General features: G+C 40.3%; 1 protein-coding gene and 1 pseudogene across 1 annotated transcript in view; both read left to right on the forward strand.

Annotated features, from left to right (window-relative positions):
- Positions 1–23,060, forward strand: part of GABBR2 (gamma-aminobutyric acid type B receptor subunit 2) — a 790,497-nt gene that overhangs the window by 670,741 nt on the left and 96,696 nt on the right. Inside the window, exon 13 of the mRNA XM_027874970.1 lies at positions 1,540–1,662. Coding sequence (XP_027730771.1) covers positions 1,540–1,662 — 123 coding nt within the window. The remainder of the gene's footprint in view (positions 1–1,539; positions 1,663–23,060) is intronic.
- On the forward strand, positions 7,324–17,152 carry LOC114051971 (annotated as a pseudogene).

Below are 23,060 nucleotides of genomic sequence, written 5' to 3' on the forward strand. Positions count from 1 at the left end.
TCTTTCCACTACACCATTATACCCCTCTGCATGATGAAACAATCTGCTTCTAAAAGGATTCTAGATGGGGACCTAGTAGAAATAGAATTGGATAGAGAATTATGAGGTTGGCATTTGAATCCTGTTTCTGAAACTTACCATCTGTGTGACCATAGTCAGGTCCTTCAATCTCTCTAAGCCTTAGTTTTCCCCATCAATAAAATGGAGTTAATGATACCTAACTCACCTCACACAGGGCTGTCATTAAAAAAAAGTCTTTGATAAACCTTAAGGCTCTGTTTAGTATGTTTTCATCATTGTTGTCATCAAGTCTTCTAGGAAACCTGAGCTTCAGCCCCAATTCTGCAACAAATTAGCAATGCAATCTAGGGCAAGTCACTTACCTTTCCTAGGACTTTTTCTTACCTATAAAATGGGGTTTGGGTGAGAGGAAAAGAAGGAAGGAAAGAAGCATTTATTAAGCATCTACTATGTGTCAAGTACCATGCTAAGCTTTGGGGATACAAAGAAAGTCAAAAGATAGTCCCAGGCCCCAAGAAGTTCACAGTCTAATGAAGTGACAACATATGGACAATTATGTACAAGCAAGCTCTAAACAGAATACATGGAAGATAAGCGACAGAGGGAAGGCACCAGAATTAAGAGGGATTGGGAAAGACTTCCTGTAAGTGAGATTTTAGCTGGGACTTGAAGGAAGACAGGGAAATCAGGAGGCAAAGACGAGGGGGGAGAGTATTCTAGGCATGGAGAACAGCCAGTGAAGATGCCAAGAATCAAGAGATGGAGTGTCTTGTGCAAGGAACTGCAAAAAGACTAGTTTCCATGTCCTAAAGAATATGTAGGGGGTACAGAGCAGGGGGGTAGGGTGTAAGAAGACTGGAAAGGTGGAAGGGTGGGGGTCTAGGTTGTGAAGGGCTTTGAACATCAAACAGAAGAATTTCTATTTTATCCTAGAGGGGATAGAGAATCACTAGAATTTATTAAGTTGAGGTGGGGGAATGATATGGTTGGACCCAAGCTTTAAATAGGTGCTATTATTATCCCCATTTTACAGTTGAGGAAACTGAGGCAAACAGAAGTTAAGTGACCTGCCTAGGAACACACAGCTAGTAAGTGTCTAGAGCCAGATTTGAATTCGGGTCTTTCTGACTCCAGGACTGTAACTCCATTCTCTGTGCCACCTAACCGCCTCTCGGGAGATGGAGTACATGACTCCTAAGGCCCTTTTCAATGAATCTATGATATATGCATGCCCTGTATATACTATTCCTAATCCATGAATCTATAAATTACCCTTCCAAATCTCAAAGAGAAGAATACCAAAGGTCATAGGACACCAGGATACAAGTGCTCAAGTGTGTCACTGTTTCTTCCCCACATCCAGTCTGCTTCAAAGTGAAAATGTCAAAGGAGAAGACCAAAGTCATGTTCGTGGAGATGATATTTAAACACCCCACGGCAGCTCACACTCCTTCAGCTACTAGAGGGAAACCTCTAACTCACCTCTGCCTTCTTTTCTGCTCTCATTTGTCCCTGCAGATCATTAAAGACCAGAAACTGCTGGTAATTGTTGGAGGGATGCTACTGATTGATCTCTGCATCTTGATTTGCTGGCAGGCTGTGGATCCTTTAAGAAGGACGGTGGAGAAGTACAACATGGAGGTAAGTTGCCAAACTCATTGCCCTTCACTCTCCTCCACCCAAAGGTCATTCAGAGTACAGATGTACCCTACCAAGTGGTATTCAATGATTTCCTAGAAGCACACCTTTAGGCTAGCTAGTTCCTGACTAAGGCTGGTACCACCTTGGCAGAGATCTGAAGGGTATAACAACCACATGAGACATCATAGTGGGATTTTGCTACAACATCTTACTTGCATTATTGCAAAGCAACACTAACTACAGTGGTGTGCAGCGTGGAAATCTATTCTGTGTAAAGGAGAATGCTTCTTCAATTGCCCAATGTGAACTTTCCAGAAAGAGAGTAAAAATATAAACAAATTTTATCAGTATTCTGAATAAATTTCTGTCTCTTAGTCTCTTGAAGACTGAATAAACCTGGCAGCAGAAGGGAATTCTGGGCTCTGGACAAGTGTTTGTCATAGATGCTATTGTTATAAATAATAGATTTCAGGATGCATTAGCAGATTTCACAATAAACTCTGTTCCATGCTTTCCAGCCTATAAAATCAAGATTGAAGGCAACTACAGGAAAGGTCAAAATTGGGTCATTAATTCAGTATTTAGCACTTTGGGTAGATGCTGTAAAACCTCATTTATTTGGATTCCACTAATTTGAAATTTAGTATAATTCAGATGAGGCTGGGATGAATTTAGTTATATATGGTCCATTAAAAAAGGGGTGTTCTAGATCAATTAATAGTATAAACAAAAGATCTGGATGATGTTTGCATTTCTTAAGAGTCAAGCATTTTAGAATCTTTCATTTACCAGATACGATCACTTGGTGTGTGAATTATACATTAAAGTAAGTCTCCTAAGAAACTCTCTTAAGGCATGGTTCACAAGATCATAGGTTTTGAGTCGGAAGGGGTCTCAGAGTTCATCTATTCCTACTGTCTCATTTAATAGATGAAGAAACTGAGTCTCAGAGCAGTTAACCGACTTAATGTAATGCAGACAATACATGTTAGATACAGATGTGAACCTAGGTCTTCTAACTCCAAATCCAGTTGTTGATCTATTTCCAGTTGTTGTACAGATTTGAAATTGGGGGGGGGGAACATGTTTCTTTTTTGTATGTTTCTAGGTATTGTATAAAATATAAAATTTAAATAATGTTAAACCAATGTGATAAATTATCCGATCCTATCCCATCGTATCCATTCAGATTTTTCATTCATTCAACCTGGTCTCATCCCCTTTTTGCTCACCCAACTCCCAATCAAGTCAGTCTGTATTAGTGACGTTTTACTCTCTTACGAAATTGTATTTTCTCAGGCATGTGAGAATATACATTTGATTGTGTTGTATTGAGTAGTATATACAGGGCATGTATATGGGGCAGTATCCTGAATCTTGTTTATAAAACAAATTCTGTGTGAAAACAGGAAAGCTTTCATCTTTCGTCTTACTGAGGCAATCAGGTGGCACAGTGAATAAAAAAGTGGGCCAGTCAGGAAGACCCAAGTTCAAATTTGGCCCTAGACATTAAGTTGTGTGACCCCGGGCAAGTCACGACTTCTGTTTGTGTCTATTTCCTCAGCATGAGGATAACGTCAGCCCCTACCTTGCAGGGTTGTTGTGAGGATCAAATGAGATAATATTTGTTAGTGGTACCATACCAAGCATTGTATGTTTGTATATCATATATAATGTGTATATACATATATATGACGTTATAAATTAGAATCTCCCCCCAAAAAATGCACAGTTCATAGGTCATTTGGGGCAGAGGGAAAGGAGTTTGATGTATTTATCCTGAAAAGAGATGATTATGGAGAATATGATTTCATATAGCAAATCTGCTTCATTCAAATCTAGGTTCATGAAATCTGATTTGAAGTTGCAAAACTAGAACAATGACAACCAATACCATTTTTAGATTATGTGGACAAATGGTGTGGACTTATTCATTCATGCAATAAAGATGTATTAGGCACCTTATGTGTGCAGAGCTCTGCGCTAATTACAGGAGAAAAAAGTTTAGCTAAGACATATCTGTTCCCCCAAGGAACTTATAGTCAGGTAGAAGATAAGACATATATATATATATATATATATATATATATATATATATATATATATATTGATAACTGTAATATACATTATGTCAAAAGTATGTAATCTGGATCAGGTATAGAGGATCTCACCCAGAGTGATACTATAAGGGAGGGTAGACTAGGTCCCTAAGAAAGACAAAGACCAACAAAAAATAAAAGAGGGGCAGCTAGGTGGCACAATGGATAGCGTACCGGCCCTGGAGTCAGGAGGACCTGAGTTCAAATCCAGCCTCAGATACTTGACACTTACTAGCTGTGTGACCCTGGGCAAGTCACTTAACCCCAATTGCCTCACCAGAAAAATAAAAAATAAAATAAAAGAAGAAAGGTTGCTTGATTCTTTAGGAACCATGAGTTCTTTTTCTTTTGGGACGGGAAGAGAAGCAGGGTGGGGGGGAGAGAGAGATCGTGTTGAGGGTAGAGGGAAGGACTGGACCAGTTACTTCCCTGAGGAGTTGGTTTGACTATTTATGATCTCATCAGTGGGGAAGTCAAGAATTTACACCTTGTCTAAAGATTTCACACTTTGTAGGGAAGACAGAAAAGGGGCCCCTCCTGTGGCATATCTGGATATACCATCTGGGCATTAAGAGAATTGCTATGTGAGTTCCAGAAGGGAAAATAAAAGAAAGCTCCTAAAGGATTAGGAAATAAAGGAAGAGACATTTGGGTTATCCTAGAGTGCTGGGCCTGAAGTCAGGAAGACTCATCTTTCTGAGTCCAAATCTGGCCTCAGACACTTACTAACTGTGTGACCCTGGACAAGTCACTTAACCCTGTTTGCCTCAGTTTCCTTATCTGTAAAATAAGCTGGAGAAGGAAATGGCAAACACTCCAGTATCTTTGCCAAGAAAACCCCAGATGGGGTCATAAAGAGTCAGACACAACTGAAAAACAACTCAGCAACAAGGAATTCAGTAGGCAAAGAGAATTCCATTAGAAGATTCCAAGCATGGAGAAATGCACATGTAATGCCTAAGGAATGTTTGAGAGATAGAGAGCATCCTAGTTTGGCTGAAACATATTTAACAATAATGAACTACTGCCAAATCTGAGATTTTGAGGCCCTGAGACCTCTCCTTCTCCTCCACTAAGGGGCCTCTCTACATAACTGCATAACCAGGTTCATCCTGTGGGAGCGTGGCCTCTATTGAAATGGATTAGGTTCTTTTTCTAACACTCTTTGGCACCACCACCTCAGAGGCCCGTGGAAAATTACTGAAATCTTATGTCTGGGTAATGTCTGGAGTCTCTCCAAAAAGCAGTGAATAGGAATATACACATTATACAATACAGACAAGGTATAGAAGAGCTATTTCCTCAGCACAAAGGAAATGCTTACGATAACCAAGATCCATAAGCATGCATTGACAGAAACAACAAGCAATACCAATAACATAATCCTGTTATACTGTCCTGGGAGGCTGATATTTTAAAACATCAAGACATGATGCAGCTCACGAGGACTGTTAAATGTTTTACATTTTGCCTTAGTTCTACACCGTCCACCTAGTCCCTTCCTGGTTCACATCTTCTAATATGGCAGCCCAGGGATCCAGAGCCAGTGGCTATCTTCTCCTCTCGTGAGACCTTTAGGAATATGAGGGACACCCCCAGCACTGACCAAGCACACAAGATCCCCAGACCTCTCAAACTCACAAGGTGAGTCCATCTCAGGATCATAGTTCAGTTACCTATGAGCAGGCAAAGAAACACAAAGCAGAAGAGGCAGCCAGAGGTCCAGACTCAAACTCATCTAATTGATCGTTTTCTCTAGCTGCCATATGAGAGCAGTCACCATACTGCAGAGCTAAGAGAAAAAGGCTAGCAATGGAGAGGATGGACCAGAAGCTACCTCTCCTTTTTAAACTGGTAAACTCCGTTCTTGGGGCTAAAGGGCCAATGAGGGGCATGCTTCCTTATCCTGACGTGCCTACATTGGTCAGCAGTAAGAAGACACGGGGTCTGGGGCAGCTAGGTGGTACAATAGATAGAGCACCAGCCCTGAAGTCAGGAGGACCTGAGTTCAAATCTGGCCTCAGACCAAACACTTGACACTTACTAGCTGTGTGACCCTAGGTAAGTCACTTAACCCCAATTGCCTGGAAAAAAAAAAGACATGGGGTCAGCCAGATGCAGACAGGGAAGTTCTGTGCATGACTGAGGTTTACATTACACATAGACTATACGGAGGGGCATCATATCCATCAGCCTTTGACCACCAAGCACTTCACTAGACCCCGAGGATTCAAAAACAAAAGTGAGACAGTTCCTGCCTTCAGGACCTTAATATCGAGTTAGGGAAGACAACCTGAATGTATATACAAATAGATAAAAGGTGACAGGGGCAGGAGAAACAGGGAGTAGCAGCCGGGGGAATTGAGAAATACTTCGTGTACTGTATAAGGTGGCCCTTGAACTGAGTCTTTTTTTTCTTTTGGTGAGGCAGTTGGGGTTAAGTGACTTGCCCAGGGTCACACAACTAGTAAGTGTCAAGTATCTAAGATTGGATTTGAACCCAGGTCCTCCTGACTCCAAGGCCGGAGCTCTATCCACTGCAACACCTAGCTGCCCCTTGAGCTGAGTCTTGATACAAAGGCGTGCATTCCAGAGAAGGGCATAGAGATGGAAGGTGGAATGTCATGTATGAAGAATAGAAAGGAGAGTGTGGCTAGACAGGAGGGAAGGTATGTAATAAGGCTCGGCAAGTAGGTTGGAGACAAGGTTGTAAAGGCTTTGAATGATAAATAGAGGAATTTATATTTGATTCTGGAAGTAATAGGGAGCCCATGAGGTTTATTGAACAGAGGAGTGACATCATCAGACCTGTGCTATAGAAAGATCACTTTGACAGCTGAGTGGAGAATGAACTGGAGCGGGGAGAAATAAGGAGAGAAAAGTAGGGTGGTGGCAGATTGAGGGGAACTTGAATGCTCAGCAAGGATTTTGAAGATACTAACAGTATCTCCTTTAGAAATTTCTCTGTGCATTCTTTGGTCAGGTCCTCATTTTCTTCTCTCTCTTTAGTTTTGCCCTTTCTGCAGGTTGGCATGGTTACAAATTATTTTTGATCTGACAGCTTCATTCATTTACTATAGTTTCCACAATACACTTGGTAACTTCAAACTGTTGTTTTCTCACACATGCCAACTGTAGGGGGTAGGTCTGATGTTAGTACCCTGTTAGTTCAGGAACAGGAAATTAAAAGGCATTTGCCAGTCAACAAAAGGAGATTTGCTCAGCCCTATGGATATACAACAAGGATATGAAGACGCTTAGCTTCTATAGACTTGCCACCCCTCCTTATCTCCATGTGAAGGCACATTTGGTCAACAAGGCAGATGTGGGGTGTTAGACACCCACCAAGTTGGAGGGGCCCCAATTCCAAATTGAGACTTTTTATGCCCTTAGGTGACCGGGAGCTATGTTTTTTTGTTTTGTTTTGTTTTGTTTTGTTTTTTGGGTTGGGCAATGAGGGGTAAGCAACTTGCCCAGAGTCGCACAGCTAGTAAGTGTTATGTGTCTGAGGCTGGATTTGAACTCAGGTCCTCCTGAATCCAGGGCTGGTGCTCTATCCACCATGCCACCTAGACACCCCCGACCAGGGAGCTATGTCAAGAGAAGCAGAGGCCCATCCGGTCTTGATGACAGCTTTGTCCCCTTTCAGGGAAAACTAAAAGAAGAGGACCCTGGTGGGTATTGGTCCTTTCATACCATATTAGAACACAAAAGTTGTTTTCTCAATTCACGTAGAATAAGAAGAATAAAAATAATAACTTACATTTACATAGTAGAGTAGATTAGATAAAGCATTAAGTACTTACTATGTGCCAGACAGTGTACTAAGTGTTGGGAATACAAAACACAAGCAGAAAAGACAGGCTTTGTGATCAAGAAGCTCCAATTCTGTTGGAGGGAGACAACACCTAAAAGGTAGCTGAAGGGGGTCAGGGGTGGTGGGGAAGGTACCCACAAAGGGGCAAAGGAGAACAGTTTGGAAAGTCAGGAGTTGAGCTGGATTAGGAGTGAGTATGATTGATGTAGGTAATTCCTCAAAAGGAAATTCTGGGGAGGAACTCAGGGAATGAAGGACGAGGCTGCAAGAATAGAGGCATCTCCAGCTTGAGAAGGCAGCTGGAGTGGAGGTGGAAAAACTCCATGTGGTAGAGAGAACATTGGACTTAGACCTGAGTTAGCATCCCAACTCTGCCATCTTGTAGCTATGGGAACCTTGGGATGTCATTTTATCCCTCTTAGTGAGACTCAATTTCCTCGTCTGCAAAATGATGATCTCTAAGGTTCCTTCCATCTGTGTAATTCTGTGACTCTGTAATCTCTTTCTCTGTCTCTCTGTCTCTGTCTCTGTCTCTCTCTCTCTCTGCCTCTGTCTCTCTCTCCCTCTCTCTCTTACACACAAACACATCTGTTTGTTTATACACACTCCATATTTACTATGGGTTAATGAATAAATGTATTGGGGGGGAGGGCACAGGCAGGGAATGGGAGAGGAGTGCCCTGGTGACATCACAAAGAAGTAAGGGTTTCTAAGGAATGTCTCCCGAAAAACAGATTTTTCCCTTGGTCTTTTACAGAGTAGAAAGAGGTTTGCATAGCCTCTTTTCTTTGTGGTCCCCAGGTCTTCTAATTGACCAGATGTCTTCTGTGCCCCGCCTCAACTTAACTCTCCACATATCTTTGCTGATTAGCTCAGTACCCAGTGACTGCTTGCCTTAGGGATGTCCAAGTGTTTTCAGCACTGGGTCGCCTGCGAAGCTATCCAGATGTGTGTGGGCTGTGGGAATTTTTCATTGTTAACAGTGTTGAAGATTTATCTATTAGTAATTTAAAAGATAGGAATGTTTTATCAGCAATGAAAATGCAGTCCAAAAAAAAAACCAGTTTAATCGATTTTATTTGTACAAAAGTGCACAGTTAGAGGCTCTGAGCTAGTCACTGATCAATTCTGATCAAATCCATTAGCATATTATTATTGAACAGACTAAATTATTCTTGAGACCTGCAGGGTGTGATTAGTCAGGCATATCTTGGTTCTACCTTCAGATTTACATCAGTGATAATGGCTTTCAGTTACCATTGTAGCAGTTTTATAAAATGGTATCAATATTCACCATGCCCCCAGAAACCAAACATTGCCAAGAATTTGGCCACTTCAGCTACAAATTTCAGGTGGTTGGACCTTGCTGGCCCTAGTCCTATGTGTTAGCTGTGCTAACCTAATATTTTAACTAACCAATTCAGGTAAAAACATTTTAAATAGAAATCTCTTGACCTTCACCCAGGTGTCTTCAAGAGAACTCCATTTGACCCATGGGCCAGTTCAGAGGTCTGCAAACTGAGGCACATGAGTCAAATCCATCCTTCCACATGTTTTTGTTTTACATTTTAAAATGTAAAAACCATTCATCACACAAAAACAGTCAGTAGGCTGGATTCAGCCCATGGCCCATGGTTGCCGGTTGGGCCCTGGTCTAGATGGTTGATTGAGACCTCCATAGCAGTGCCATTCTTCTTTAATCACTTCCACATATTAATACTTATACTTATTAATACTAACATTATGCTAATAACTTAGCAACATTCACACAACTTGTTGATCCTACTTCCCTAACATCACTTGAATCCATTCCATCTCTGTCCCCTCATACAGCCTCTCCCCACATCCAGGCCAGAGTCATCTCTTACTTATACTAATATAATATCCTTCTGATTTTTCCTCCCAGCCTCCAGTCTCTTCCTTTGCCAATACAGCCTCCATAGAACTACCAGGTTGATATTCCCAAAATGTGGATCTGACCATGTCATCCCACCACACATGCACACACATTCAAAATTCATCACTGGCTTCCTACTGGCCCTAGTATACAATACAAAAAAAAACAAAAAACACACCTGTATATTTATCCTGCATATATTCTATTTGTATACAGTTCCTTGCATGTTATTTCCCACATTAGAGATTCTGAGCTCCTTGAGAGCAGACCCTGATTTTGCCTTCCTTTATATCCCCAGCATTTAGCACATTGCCTGGTACGTAGTAAGCACTTAATAAATGTTTCTTGACTTGACTTGACCGTCTTATTTAAAGCTCTCCACAGTCTGACTCCCACCTAAATTTCCAGGATTTTTCCATAGTATTCTTTCATGCTTTTTCCATTTTAGTTAAACTGAGCAGCTAGTTATTTGTTCCCTGTACTTAATATTTCATTTTTTGCCATAGAGCAAGCAATATCCCATGTTTGGAATACATTTTGTCCTCACCTCTGCTAGAGGTGAATCGCCTAGGGTCCTTTAAAGCACAGCTCAGGAGTGCCACCTTCTACAGGTGACCTTTTCTGATTCCTTCCTTGGATCTTAAGTTATTAGCATTCTCTCCCTCTTAAAATTATTTTACCTTACTTTGTATATGTTTTATATTTATTTACATGCTGTATTGCCTCTAATAGTATGTAAAATCCTTGAGTACAGGGACTGGTTGGTTTGTTTGTTTTTTTGTTTGTTTTTGGAGTTGTTGGGGTTTTTTCCCTATCCCTAGAACCTACCAGTTCAGGTTATATAGTAAGTGCTTAATAAATGTTTGTTGAATTGAAATTAATTGAATTTGATTTCACATAGACTGCCAACAACAAACAACATAGGCATAGAGTCTTTACTAACATTTTACATTCCTGCTTGATTCAGGGACATAAACTTGGTCTTACAATTACTAATTGATCCATTAATGTAAAATCAATTCGGTTCACCCTTACAATTACTGTCAGCCTGTGGGCATCATTATTGATTCATCAGTTACCAGCCAGCTCATTCTACTCCTGTCCTAATGGAGTACATGGAGAGAACTGGAGTTGTATTTCTGAGATTACAGCTCCTCTGGACCTTGTGGTTCACCCAATCTGATCAAATATTCTGTTGTTTTCCTCTGTCAAATAGTTGAAATAAATAACATGTGTTAATATATCTTTTGGCTTCAGTGAAAAGCATTTTAACTGTTATTCTCCTTGACCTATATTCATATTATTTAATTCCTTTTAAGGGAAGTCTTTGAGATTCAACAATTCAGTGTAATAAACATATATTAGCAAAACATTGGGTAGGTGCTAAGGGAAACACAAAGTTCAAATAAGACATGGCCCTGTACTCATGGAGTTTATAGTCTTATAGGGACAAATGCACTGATATCTAGGGCAAAACATGTTATGTCACATCCCAGGAAGGGAAAGACTTTACTGATAAGAAAATTCAAGGAAGATTCCCTAGAAGAGATGGCACGTGACTTGGGAATTCAATAGACTTAATTCACAGTGTACATGAAGGCACAGAAGGCAAACGTGGGGCTTGTTCAAGGAACAGAAAAAAGAAAAGAAGCTCAAATAATACATCCTTTACATCCTCAATTACTAAATAAATTACTGTTAGTAGCTTTTAATTTCTTACAGTGCCATTGGGTTCCAAGTAATTAGGAGAAGAGAAGACTGTTTGAGACAGTAAGATCCGTGAGGTCAGGATCTACATACTTTCTAAACTCTCCCAAAATCTAGCACAGTACTCTGCACACAGTAGATACTTAATAAATGTTTGTTGAATGGGATCTGTTTGGAGTCAGGTTATGGAAAGCTTTAAATAAGAAGGTCAAATCACGTCAAGTCAAATCCATGAACATTTACAAGTGCTTACTATGTGCCAGGTTATTTTAAACGGTGTATGTGTTTGTGTGTGTGTGTATATACATACATATATGTATATGTATGTATGTGTGTAAGTGTAAGTTTCTATGTGCGTATAAGGAGAGAGAAAGAGAATAGAGGTTCTAGACCCCTTTGGCAGACTAATAAAGCCTATGGATCCCTCTTCTAAATAATGTTTTTATACTTAAAATAAAACACATAGAAACTCAGTGTGGATACTTGATCAGTTTAGCCCACTGCAGCCCAGAATTCCTAAGCTCAAGAGATCCACCAGCCTCAGCCTTAGGAAACAGGAAACTATTTCAATTATATTGAAATATAGTTATTAAATTTTTTAAAGACAAGTTCATGAGTCTCAGGTTAAGAACCCTTGGTATTGAGAGTATGGCCAGAGAATCAGCCTTGGGATCAGGGTGACTTAATTCACATCCTATCTCTGTCTATGTGACCCTAAACAAATTATTTAACCCCTCAGTGTCCCCAGCCAATCTTTGAGATTATAAACTGCAGAAATTGTTGAAGTGCTGAGGTAAAGTAAGTTTCCTTACTGAAGCTTGCCATACCAATGAAATCACAGGTCCAAAGTGAAAAAAAAATAAAATAAAAAATTTTAATGAGTATCTAGACTGACTTGTCAAGGACTTGTGATTTCTTCAGGATGGAAATCCCTAAAGATTATAACCTAACTATAACTTGAAGTGTTAGATAATTATCTAAAGTATTAGAATTTGTTACTTGGGGCAGCTAGGTGGTGCAGTGAATAGAGCTCCGGCCCTGGAGTCAGGAGAACCTGAGGTCAAATCTGGCCTCAGACACTTGACACTTACTAGTTGTGTGACACTGGGCAAGTCACTTAACCCCGATTGCCTCACCAAAATGCAAAAAAAAAAAAAAAAAAAAAAGAATTTGTGACTTGCCTATGATCACACAGCTAGTTAGTGTCAAAGGTGAGATCTTGGCCACGCCTTCCCAGACTCCAGGTCTGTCACTCTGGCTTCTATACGTAATAGCTCTATTTCCATAGATGCATTTAAGTGGAGTGTGGTGGTGCACACCTGTAATCCCTGCTACCGAGAAGGCTGAGCTGGTGCTGAATCTCTTGAGCTAAGGAGTTCTGGACTGCACTGGGCTAAGCTAGCCACAGTGGCAGAGTCCACAATCAGCATAATGTGACCCATGGAGCAGGAAGCTACTAGACTGCCCACGTTATGGCACACTGGCCCACATTGGAAAGAGCACAAGTCAAAATTCTCAGGCTAATTAGTAATAGGATCAGACAGGGCCATGAGTAGACACTGTACTCCTAACCTAGGTGAGATAGGAAGACACTGTCTCAAATATATGTGTGTGTGTGTGTGTGTATACACACACACACCTAGACACATGTATGTATTTGTCTGCATACATATACACATATAATATGTATTTTATAAATGTGTGTTATATAAACAAATATAATATATCAGGAAGGGAAGATGGTACAGTTTGGTGGTCCTTTGTCTCTCTGGAAAGAACAGATTTGGTGACTATAATTTCACCAATGTTGGCACCCCATCCAAAGTCACAGATCATAACCCACCTAAAACTGCCCATCCTAGGAGATTCTTTTCCATGTCCTTCCAGAATCCTCTAATAGAGGGCATATCCAGCCTCCCAGAGTAGTTCCTCTAAATCAAAGGATCTTAAACTTTTATGTGTCATGCACCCCTTAGGCCATCTAATAAAATCCATGTGTCCCTTCTCTCAATAACTTTTTTAATTAATTCATAATTAAAGGAAATGCTAAATTTTAGAGGTTAGTGAAAATAAAGATGTAAAATTTTCCCATTCAAGTTCACAGAACCCCCCACCCTAAAATCTATCAATGGGCAAGTCAAGACCCCCTTATTCCAGGGGATACCAGTGTAACATTTGGCCTCTTCATGTATCATCCCTAACTCTCCCTACATAGCTCGTCCCACCTAACCATACATTCACTAGATGTCCTTTATGCCATGGCGCATATACATAATCATTATTAATGTGCAGAAGCCTATTTATACCTACCATGTATGTCTGTAACCCTTTGTGCTATCTGTAACTCTGATTCTTTTGATACTGTGATGGTCCATGATTCACAGTCACATCTCATCATGAGGAAAGTATATGCATATATACATATGTATGTGTATGTGTATACATGAATGTGTGTATACGTTCATATACTTATGTGTAATGTGCTTCAGCATGTGGCATATGCATGCATCATGCATGCATGTGGCATGCGCATGCATGATGCATGCATATGGTCATGCATGAGTTCATGCATATGTGTATACTTGTAAACAGGAAGCCATGTGGCACAGTGAAAAGAGTCTAGATTTGAAGTGTAGGGACCTGGGTCAAAATTCCAGCTCTGACATTTACTTATCTGTGTAACTTAGCCCAAGTCACTTAACTGGGCCTCATCTTCCTTACCCATAAAATGAAAGGATTGAACTCCTAAATCCCTAAGGTCTCTTCAAGCTCTAAATCTATGAGAGGTTAAGTGACTTTCAAAATCAGGAAGACCTGAGTTCAAATCATATCTCTGACCCATACTGGCTGTGGGATCTTGGACGAGCAAGGTACTCCCCCTCTCAGTACCTAAGGCAATTGGATAAGACTCTTAAGTTACAGAATAGCTGCTGATCTATAATGTAAAGGAAATTTACCACTCATCACTAGGAGTTATCTACACTGATGAAATCACAAATCTGGATCCCCAGATTTATATAAGTAGATACAGACAAATATATGGCCATCATTTTCCCTTCATGGGGCAGCAGGAAAGGATTTTCTTAATAGAATGCTACAATCATGCAGCACTGAAAACATAAAAGTTGTCAGAATAAAGAAAAACTAAAGATAAAACTCCTTTTTAAAAATTTTTGAAAAAACTATGCTTCCTCTGTGATCCCGTACCTTCAAAAAACGTGGGCCTGAAAAAGTACAGATCAAAAGGTTTATTTCCAAAACAAAAGAACAAGACAGCAAATGAGCGTGAGGAGAAACCATCATCCCAAATAATTCTGTGCCTCTAGTTTTACATAAAGCATTATTTCAATCCAAAAAACTCATGATAATCTATGTTGATTGGGTTACTAAGTCAGTTATTTGTTCTGAAATAATTGAATTCAATTTAACAAATGTTTATTAGGTTCTATGGTTTAGGGCATTGTGCTTGGGTCTGGGAGAGCTACAAACATGAAGAAGGCACAGTTTCTTCCCTCCAGAATGAATATATAAATACGTGAATGAATAAAAAAGCTTGAGTTTGGGAATGAAAAAATCCAAGAAACCTGACTGCTCACGTGCCTTCAATGAGATGGGAATCACATCTGTTCTTTTCAGAGAGATGGAGCACCAGCAAATCTTATTAGCATCTTCCCTGCCCCCCTTGACACTGACACCTGGCTTACTGATGTAACCTAAGGACCACAGGACCTTGCTATGTGCACCAGCACTGCACCCTGAACATCTCCAGACCCCGCCATATGCTTTGCAGCTAAACTTTATTTTTATGGGTTATCTCCCCCAATTAGAGAGTGAACTCCTTGAGATCAGGTTTGTCTATCTTGTTTCTTAGAAATATTTCTGTCCCAACACTTAGCATAATTTCTTGGCATATAGTAAATGCTTAAAAATGCTTTTTCATTTATTCATTTAAAAAGCATTTACTAAGTGTTTACTCTGCAAAGCTCAAGTTTGCATTCTAATTATGCTATACTCTATGGCTACAGATTGTAGATCCTTGCCATCTCTGCAGAATCAAAATTGAAGGTGACCCAAAGGGCAATGTAGAGAGACTGGTGGTGGGCAAAAGTAGATGCAGCATATTAACAATAACTTGTATGCCAAAAGTTGTGTAAAAGACAATGTATGATTGGGCAGGCAAAAAATGAAGATAGCACATATTCACAGATAGATGCAATACAAATTAGACATTAAGTGCAAAGAAGAGGGCCTTTTAAATCACCTAGAGAAATTCAAGAAAGGAGAGGTAAAAAAAACTAAAAGTAAATAAATAAATTTTTAAAAAAGAAAAAAAAAAAGAAAGGAGAGGTAACATCCAGCTGTGGAGTCAGGGAAGGCAGCATAGGAGGGCAGCACCTGAATCGGGTCTTAAAGAAAGGGATTGATTTCAGTAGGCAGATATTTCATGCTGTGGAGATGACATGAGCAAAGGCAGGAAATGGAAGAAGGAGGGATGATGCATAATCCAGTTTGGCTGAAACAAAAAGTGTTATATGTAAAGAAGTGTTATATGGGAGTAGAATGAAAACGGTGTGCAGAATGGGAGGCAATTGATTGTAGGAATGCTGAGGCAGCAGCTTTCCCAACATATGAGCCATCCATTTTCCAACCCAGTCAAAAACAAAGACCTCCAGCACTTCTAATTCACTTCAGAAAACAATAGCATGCTGGTCTCAGCAGGCAGCCCAGTAAGTAACAGTGAGACTCTCACAGCTTCTTGGTCTTTCTGCTCCCTGGCTACCAAGGTGAAAACAACTTAAGGAAAGTTTGGAATGCGGTAGAATTGGAAAACCTTTATCTTATTGCCATGGATTTGACATCCCTCTCTATGGAAACAACAGATGTGAGGTCTAAAAGTCTTTAGCTAAAATTGACTCACCAACTGGTGGCCTGTGCTGATCATGTTTCTATGGAAACAATGAATAGACCAAAAAAGATTTTTTTTAATATTTAATTTTAAGTCTTTGCCTTATTCTTCTTCTTATAATCTGTCAGAAAAGAAATATTAACACTTGTACACATGATCTTCAAAAACCTCTGGTTGGTATACATATCTGTTCAAGGTATATGTGTGTATACACATACATATTGTACATGCAGATGTGTGTATACATATGTGCACATGTGTTTATGTGTGTATACTGTATACATTTATAGATTTTTTAATTGAATTAAAGCAGATTAAAGTTCAGAACATGTTCTCTAAGGGATATTTAATAGAGATGTATCCCAATTTAATGCTTTGATATTAATATATGTACATATATGTGTATAGCTGCATATATCCATATATTAAGGGTGTGTATATAGTGATATCCCAATTTAATGTATCGATTTCCTATGCGTATTATGTGCATATGCACATATATGATAGCCATATCTTACATATGGATATCAAAGCATTAAATTGGGATATATCTCTCCATATACAATCCTTGAATTAACCTGTAAATATATATACACATCTATATGCACATGTGTACATATAATATATAAATATCAGAACATTCAAGTGTTAGAGTTGACAAATCACAGACTAGGTTTGAGGTACCTGATCCAACCTCTTCCTGAAGCATCAGTTGTCTCCACAGCATCCCGAAGCAGACACCCAATCTCTGCTTAGAAAGCCACCAGTATTGGAGCCTGAGCAAAGCCAAGTATCGCACAGGAGGAGGCAAAGGGCCATAACTGAAACAAAATGAACAAAGTATACCCACTCAAGATTTAAAAAAATGTACAGACAAGAAGCTATCATTGAAATTAAATGGTGGGAGGCATGTCCAAGGAATATTGCAGGGATTAGATCCATTTATGAATCTTGTGATTGAGGAGTGTGTAGAAATGGCACCAGGTGGGCATCAGAACAATATTGGAATGGTGGTAATCTAAGGAAACAGTATCATTATGTTAGAAGCCTTGGAACAAGTATAAAGAATGAAGCACCGTTGATGCCCTTGGTCTCCGCTTATCCTTTACATTCCCAAGAGTCTCTTTTTTTTTCTTTTGATACATAAAATTAGTCATTATATATTCTTTGTTTAACTTTTTGAAAATAAACTTTTTGTAAAATGTTTTAAAAAAGAAAGAAAAACACCAGTATGAACATCAATTACCATCTTAGCCCAGATGAGTCAAAGTGCTAGTTAATAGAGTGCCAGAGAAAAGAAGGAAGGAAGGAAGGAAGGAAGGAAGGAAGGAAGGAAGGAAGGAAGGAAGGAAGGAAGGAACATTTTTAAGTGCTGCTATATACAAAGAAAGCACCAGGGATATAAATAGAAAAGTAAGACAAGTTCCTGTTCTCAAGGAACTCACATTCTAATGGAGAAGACAACACTTAAAAGGAAACTAGAAGAGGAAGGAGTATCTTATGGAGGAGAAGCCTGCCAGCTAGAGAAGTCCGGAGAGTGACTGCCCCTGAGAGTCAACTGAGCACGGCCCCAGGAAATAGTGGTCCAGGCAAGGGACTTGTCATCATATCACTCCACTGTTGAAAAACTTGTAGCCACTACAAATCATCATTCTAGTAAATCATATCCCAAGCTTTCTACTTGACTTTCAAAGCCCTTCATCATCACCATCATCGTCACTCAACTTTATGTAGTATTTTGAAGTACGACAGGAGTTAAGTGACTCTACCAACTTCACACAGTTATTAAATGCTAGAGCCAAGATTTGATCTTTTGATCCCAAGTCCAATACTCTGTCTTGTTCTCATTGACCAAGTGATCATCCTTCTCCAGCTGCTTCCCAACACATATCTTCCAATAGAGTCCAGCTTGTTTCATCACTGTCCATGAATATACCCAGGCTTATTCGTGCCTCCTAGTCTTTGCTCATACTGTTTTCCTCACTTAGAATGCCTTTTTGACTCTCTTTCACCTGTCCAAAGCCTTCTAGGCCCTGCTCTAGTCCTTCTTCCTCCATGAAACTTTCCCTAACCATTCTTAACTCTCACTGATTCCCTTTAATAAAACTGGGGCGCAACCTGCAAACAAAAGTTTCCCCTTCTGGGTTCCCGCCACCACTCCCTTTGAATCATTTTCTGTTCATGTAATCTAAGAGTATTAGAAAAGGGTTGTATTTCTGCACTAATGACCATACCCTTGGGTTCACAGCCCATCCCCCGGGGAGCCCTATCCTGACCATGTCTGCAGAAGCCCAGTACACTCAGAGTCCATCCAAATGCATGATTACTCTTCACTCCAAAGTAAGAAAAGCTCAGGTGAGATACCCCACTGAGATCAGTTACAAGTAGTCTCATGTTGCTTGATTACCTTGGCACAGATTTAAAACATTAAACATTCTCTGTAAGTCTCTCTCAAGACTCTCTTTGCCTTCATTCCCTTTATATTCAGTAGCTTGCTTTTTAAAAACAAACAAACAAACAAACACCAGTTTGACCTGCTTCCTCTGAAAACCCTAAGTTGGATTCTTTTTTCTAGCCTCCTGGATCTCAGGATAATCAAGTCTTTCTTTCTTGGTCTCAGGTCTACTCTCTTTGACCTTCGGTCAAAACTTTTCTCTTTACCACCTAGTACAATCAATCATTAGCATTTATTGAATGACTGCTATGTGCCAGCCACATTGCTAGACACTGGGGATAGATAAAAAGACAGAAGTGAAACAGTGACTCCCCTTGAGGAGCTTACACTCTGGCTGGGGAGATAACACTTACCTATAAAGGTCTATTCAAAAAGATGATTTGGGCTGTGAAGAAGGCACTACGGCAGGGGAACGTCACCTGATGTTACCTGAGCTTTATCCATGATAATCTTCTGATTAGCCTCCCCCCTGGTTTGAAGCTTTATCATTCTGTCTCTTCTTCTCTCACCCCTCTATCTGTCTCTGTCTCTGTGTCTGTGTCTATGTGTTTCTGTTTGTCTCTCTTTGCCTACATCTGTCTCTCTGTCTCTCTGCCTCCATCTGTCTCTCTGTCTCTGTCTCCTCCCTCTCTCTCTGTCTCTGTCTCTGTCTCTTTCTCTAACACACACACACACACACCAACACACACACACACACACTGTGTGTGTATTTGTCTCTCCCTGTCTCTCTGGCTCTCTCTCACTCTCTCTCTCTTGCTTTCTTACTCTCTGTCCCTCTCTTCTTCCCTCTCTTTCTCTGTCTCACTCACTCTCTACTTTGCTCTCTTGCTCTCTCAATCTCTCCTTCACTCTCCCTCATTCTCTCTCTTTTCTTCCCTCTCTCTCTCTCCCTCTCTCCCCCTCCCTTCCTTCCACCCTTTTCTCCCTCCCTTCCTCCCTTCTCTCCCTCTCTCTCTCCTCCTCCTCTCTCTCTTTCTGCCTCTTTCTCTCTCAAACTGGGAAAAGACCTCAGAGGTCATCTAATTCTAAACGAGAATCCTTCTTACAATGTACCCAACAAGAGTCATCTATTTCCATTTGAAGACCACCAAGGATAAGAAGCTCACTACCTCATGAGGCATTTCATTTCTCATTCAAACAGCTCTCATCACTGGAAAGATTTCCTCATATGGAGCCATAAGCCACTTCTTTGAAACTTCTATTACTCCTGACTCTAAAAGTCAGATTTAACGACTTTAATCCTTTTTCCATGTGATGATCCTTCAAATACTTAAAGATATCTATCACATAACTCTCAAACTTTCACTTCCCCAGACTAAACCATTTCTGAGGTTCCTACTAATGTAAGGATTCTAGGAGGGGATTCTAGTATTATAGTTGTTTGTACATGTTTGTACATGCATCATACCCCTAAATAGATTTTTTAACTTCATAAAGGCAAAGACTATGCCTTGCCATTGTATATCTAGTGCTTAGTATAGTATAGACCTTAGTATAGTATTTTATATACAGTAGGTATTTAGTAAGTGTTTGTAAACTCTTGTCTCAGGCTACTTAAAACTGTAGTTAAAAACCACACTTGACTAACTCTCTCATATAGTTTTTTTTTAATTCAGCATATAACAAATCAGACTCCAACACATTAAAACATAGTGAGGAAAAAAAACTTTTACTGTTGAATTTCACACTTTGCATCCATTTCCAAAATGTATTATGTAGTAAGTGTAGTCTGTACTAAACACTTTGGAGTATCAGGCACAGAAAACCAGGCCTCTTTCACATTAGGTTCATAACCCAGTGTCTGAGTGATAAAGTTAGCTAAAGGATGATTTAAAATGTTACGTGAAAATCAAAAGCAGAATTGGATGAAGGCAAGGTAGGCAGCTGCTTAGGATACCACAAGGCAAAATGCAAGGTGAAACACTTTGCAATATGACTTTTTATAAGGACTTATATTTTGAATGCCAGAAAAGTCCACTCTGCCTAACAAGTAGGTACTTATTTTGTGTTAAGTTTAGTGGAACTAGGGCAAATGAATTCCTTTCAATGCCTTCCATGCCCTCTGGCCAGCTATCTTCTGGGCTTCGAAAAAGGACCTTGAAGCAACACTTGGGGGGAAGAGGATGAATTGTCAATGTTTACTTTGGATTTGTGCCATATCAAAAGGCCCCATCCCTTTCCCAATATCCCAACAACCCAGTGTGGAAATTATATACCCTATATTTCCTAGAATGGTCATGATTTAAAATATTTTATCTTGATGTCCTTATAAACCATTGAAATGTCCTAGAAATGCCAGTAATTTAGCAAATAGTAATTGAATTTGTCAAGTAAATAGGAATTAGAAAAAAACACAGAATTTCCAGTTAAGATGGTGGTGTAAAAGATCCTAAAGAAGTCAAGTTCTCCCATAGACACTCAAGCAAAAATCTAAAAGGGCACCAGATGAAACTATAGTCAAGAATATTAAAAAGAAATACCAGGGGAAGCTAAGTGGTGCAGTGGATAGAGCACCAGCCCTGGATTCAGGAGGACTTGAGTTCAAATCCTGTCTCAAACCAGACACTTGACACTTACTAGCTGTGTGACCCTGGGCAAGTCACTTAACCCCAACTGCCTCACAAAAAAAAAAAAGGAAAAAAAAGAAATACCAGTAAGTGGTTCCATTCAGTCCAGTCTGACATGAGAAGATAACTGGCAGCTTGCAGACACTTGGAAAAAGGTCATGCCAGACAGGCAGAAGTCAGCATGAGCTTTAGCAGAAGGGGCCTAAAACTTGTGGATGCTCTGAGCAGGGACAAACCAGGGTGATGATGAATTAATGAGAACCTCCCTCAATGGCTCCTGAAGCAAGTAGGACCTTGGCCCGAGAATGAGCAGCAGTATGAAACAAGAGATGATGCTGAAGTGGGGTGCAGTTTTAGGGTGCTCCTAGATGCACAAGAGGCAGGAAAAAGCCCAGATCGCGGCACAGATCTGCCTGAATGAATTCAACCCAGATCTTCTTCCAGCCAGAGAAAACATTTATTAAAAATGAAGCATATAAGCCAGACTCCCAAGGAACCCAAACATCAGTGATCTAAATGGGGGCTAAGGCAGTCAGGTGACGCTCGTAAGGGCGAGTGAGCATGAGGCAGTCTCAGCCTCTTGGGCATAAAAAGCTCAGTGTCTGAGTGGGGGCTGGGGGCTAAGGTGGTCAGGCCAGGTGAGCTTGTTAGGAGTGGGCGTGGGGGTCTCAGCCTCTAGGGGCATGAGAAATTCCCAGCGTCTGAATGGGGGCTGGGGTGAAACTTAAGTACAGAAAGACTAGGGGAGGGGTCTAGGAGTGGCCAAGCAGTTTGAAGTGATGGGAGGCAGGGCCTAGGGAGATCTGGATGGGAGTGGCCAGTAAGATGGGGTGGACAGAATGCCTGGGTCCCAGACCACGTGGCGCCTAGCTAGGATTAAGGGTGGCCAGAGGAAGAAGGGTTGGTTGGGTCCGTTTGGAAGGTAATAAACAATGAGAATAGATAATGAAGGGAGCTGAAAAGGGGGGAGGGGAAGTTTGCTTTCAGATGGGAGATAAGGAGAGACAAACAGAGGGAAATAAGGCAGATTCTAAAACTTTAAGGTTTTCCTGGGACGGGTAAACAAACTGAAGCCAGGTTCTTTTTAGGGGCCAGAGAGGAAAGGTGTATTTGAATAAGCTTAAAAGGTAAGGCTAAGGCTTTCAAAGAGAGAAAAAGAGACAAACAAGAGCCAGGTTCTTTTCAGGGCCGGGGAGGAAAGATGTCAAAGAGAGATAAGTGAGTCTACAAGGAATCTAAAAGTTTTAAGGTTTTTCAGGGAATTGTAAACAAAGGAGACAAATTCCTTTTGACAAAAAAGGGGCAAAGGGAAAAGGGACAAAGATAAACCTCTTCAATCCCAATAGGTCACTGAGAAGAGAGACAGGACCAGACAGTGGTGTAGGATTAGAAGCCACAGCACAAGTAGGGGCCAGCAACAAACAGGCAACTGGGGTCCCTCAGGGCCTCAGAAGAAGATGCAACCAAGTACCAGCTCCTGATTGGGGATTGTGCAAGGAGGAGTCAAAGACAAGCTGAAGACAGCCCACAAATTCTCAAGAGAAATAATTTTTAAAATTGGGAAGGAACAGGGTTTGTCAGCTTCCAGTCTCAAGCTATACTACAAAATAATAATCATCATAAAAATTTAGTTTAGTTAAAATATAGACATTTTGATCGATGGAAAGGACATGAGACCCAGAAGTAATCAAATGTGATAGCATTGTATACCCAAAAATGCCAACCACTGAGCTAAGTATTTAGTATTTGAACAAAATTGTTAGAAAAATTGGAAAGTAGTCTTGGAAAAAAGTTAGGCTCAAATCAACATCTCACCACAATAAACTACAAATAGATTCAAGACCTAAATATAAAAGGTCATATCATAAGCAGACCCTCTAAGCCTTCAGGAGACAGAGGTAGAAGCCAAAGATTATCACCAAGCACAAAGACCTAGTACCAGCCACTGAT

This window comes from Vombatus ursinus, unplaced genomic scaffold (assembly GCF_900497805.2).
Source record: "Vombatus ursinus unplaced genomic scaffold, bare-nosed wombat genome assembly UNPS02014807.1, whole genome shotgun sequence".
Taxonomy (NCBI): Eukaryota; Metazoa; Chordata; class Mammalia; order Diprotodontia; family Vombatidae; genus Vombatus; species Vombatus ursinus.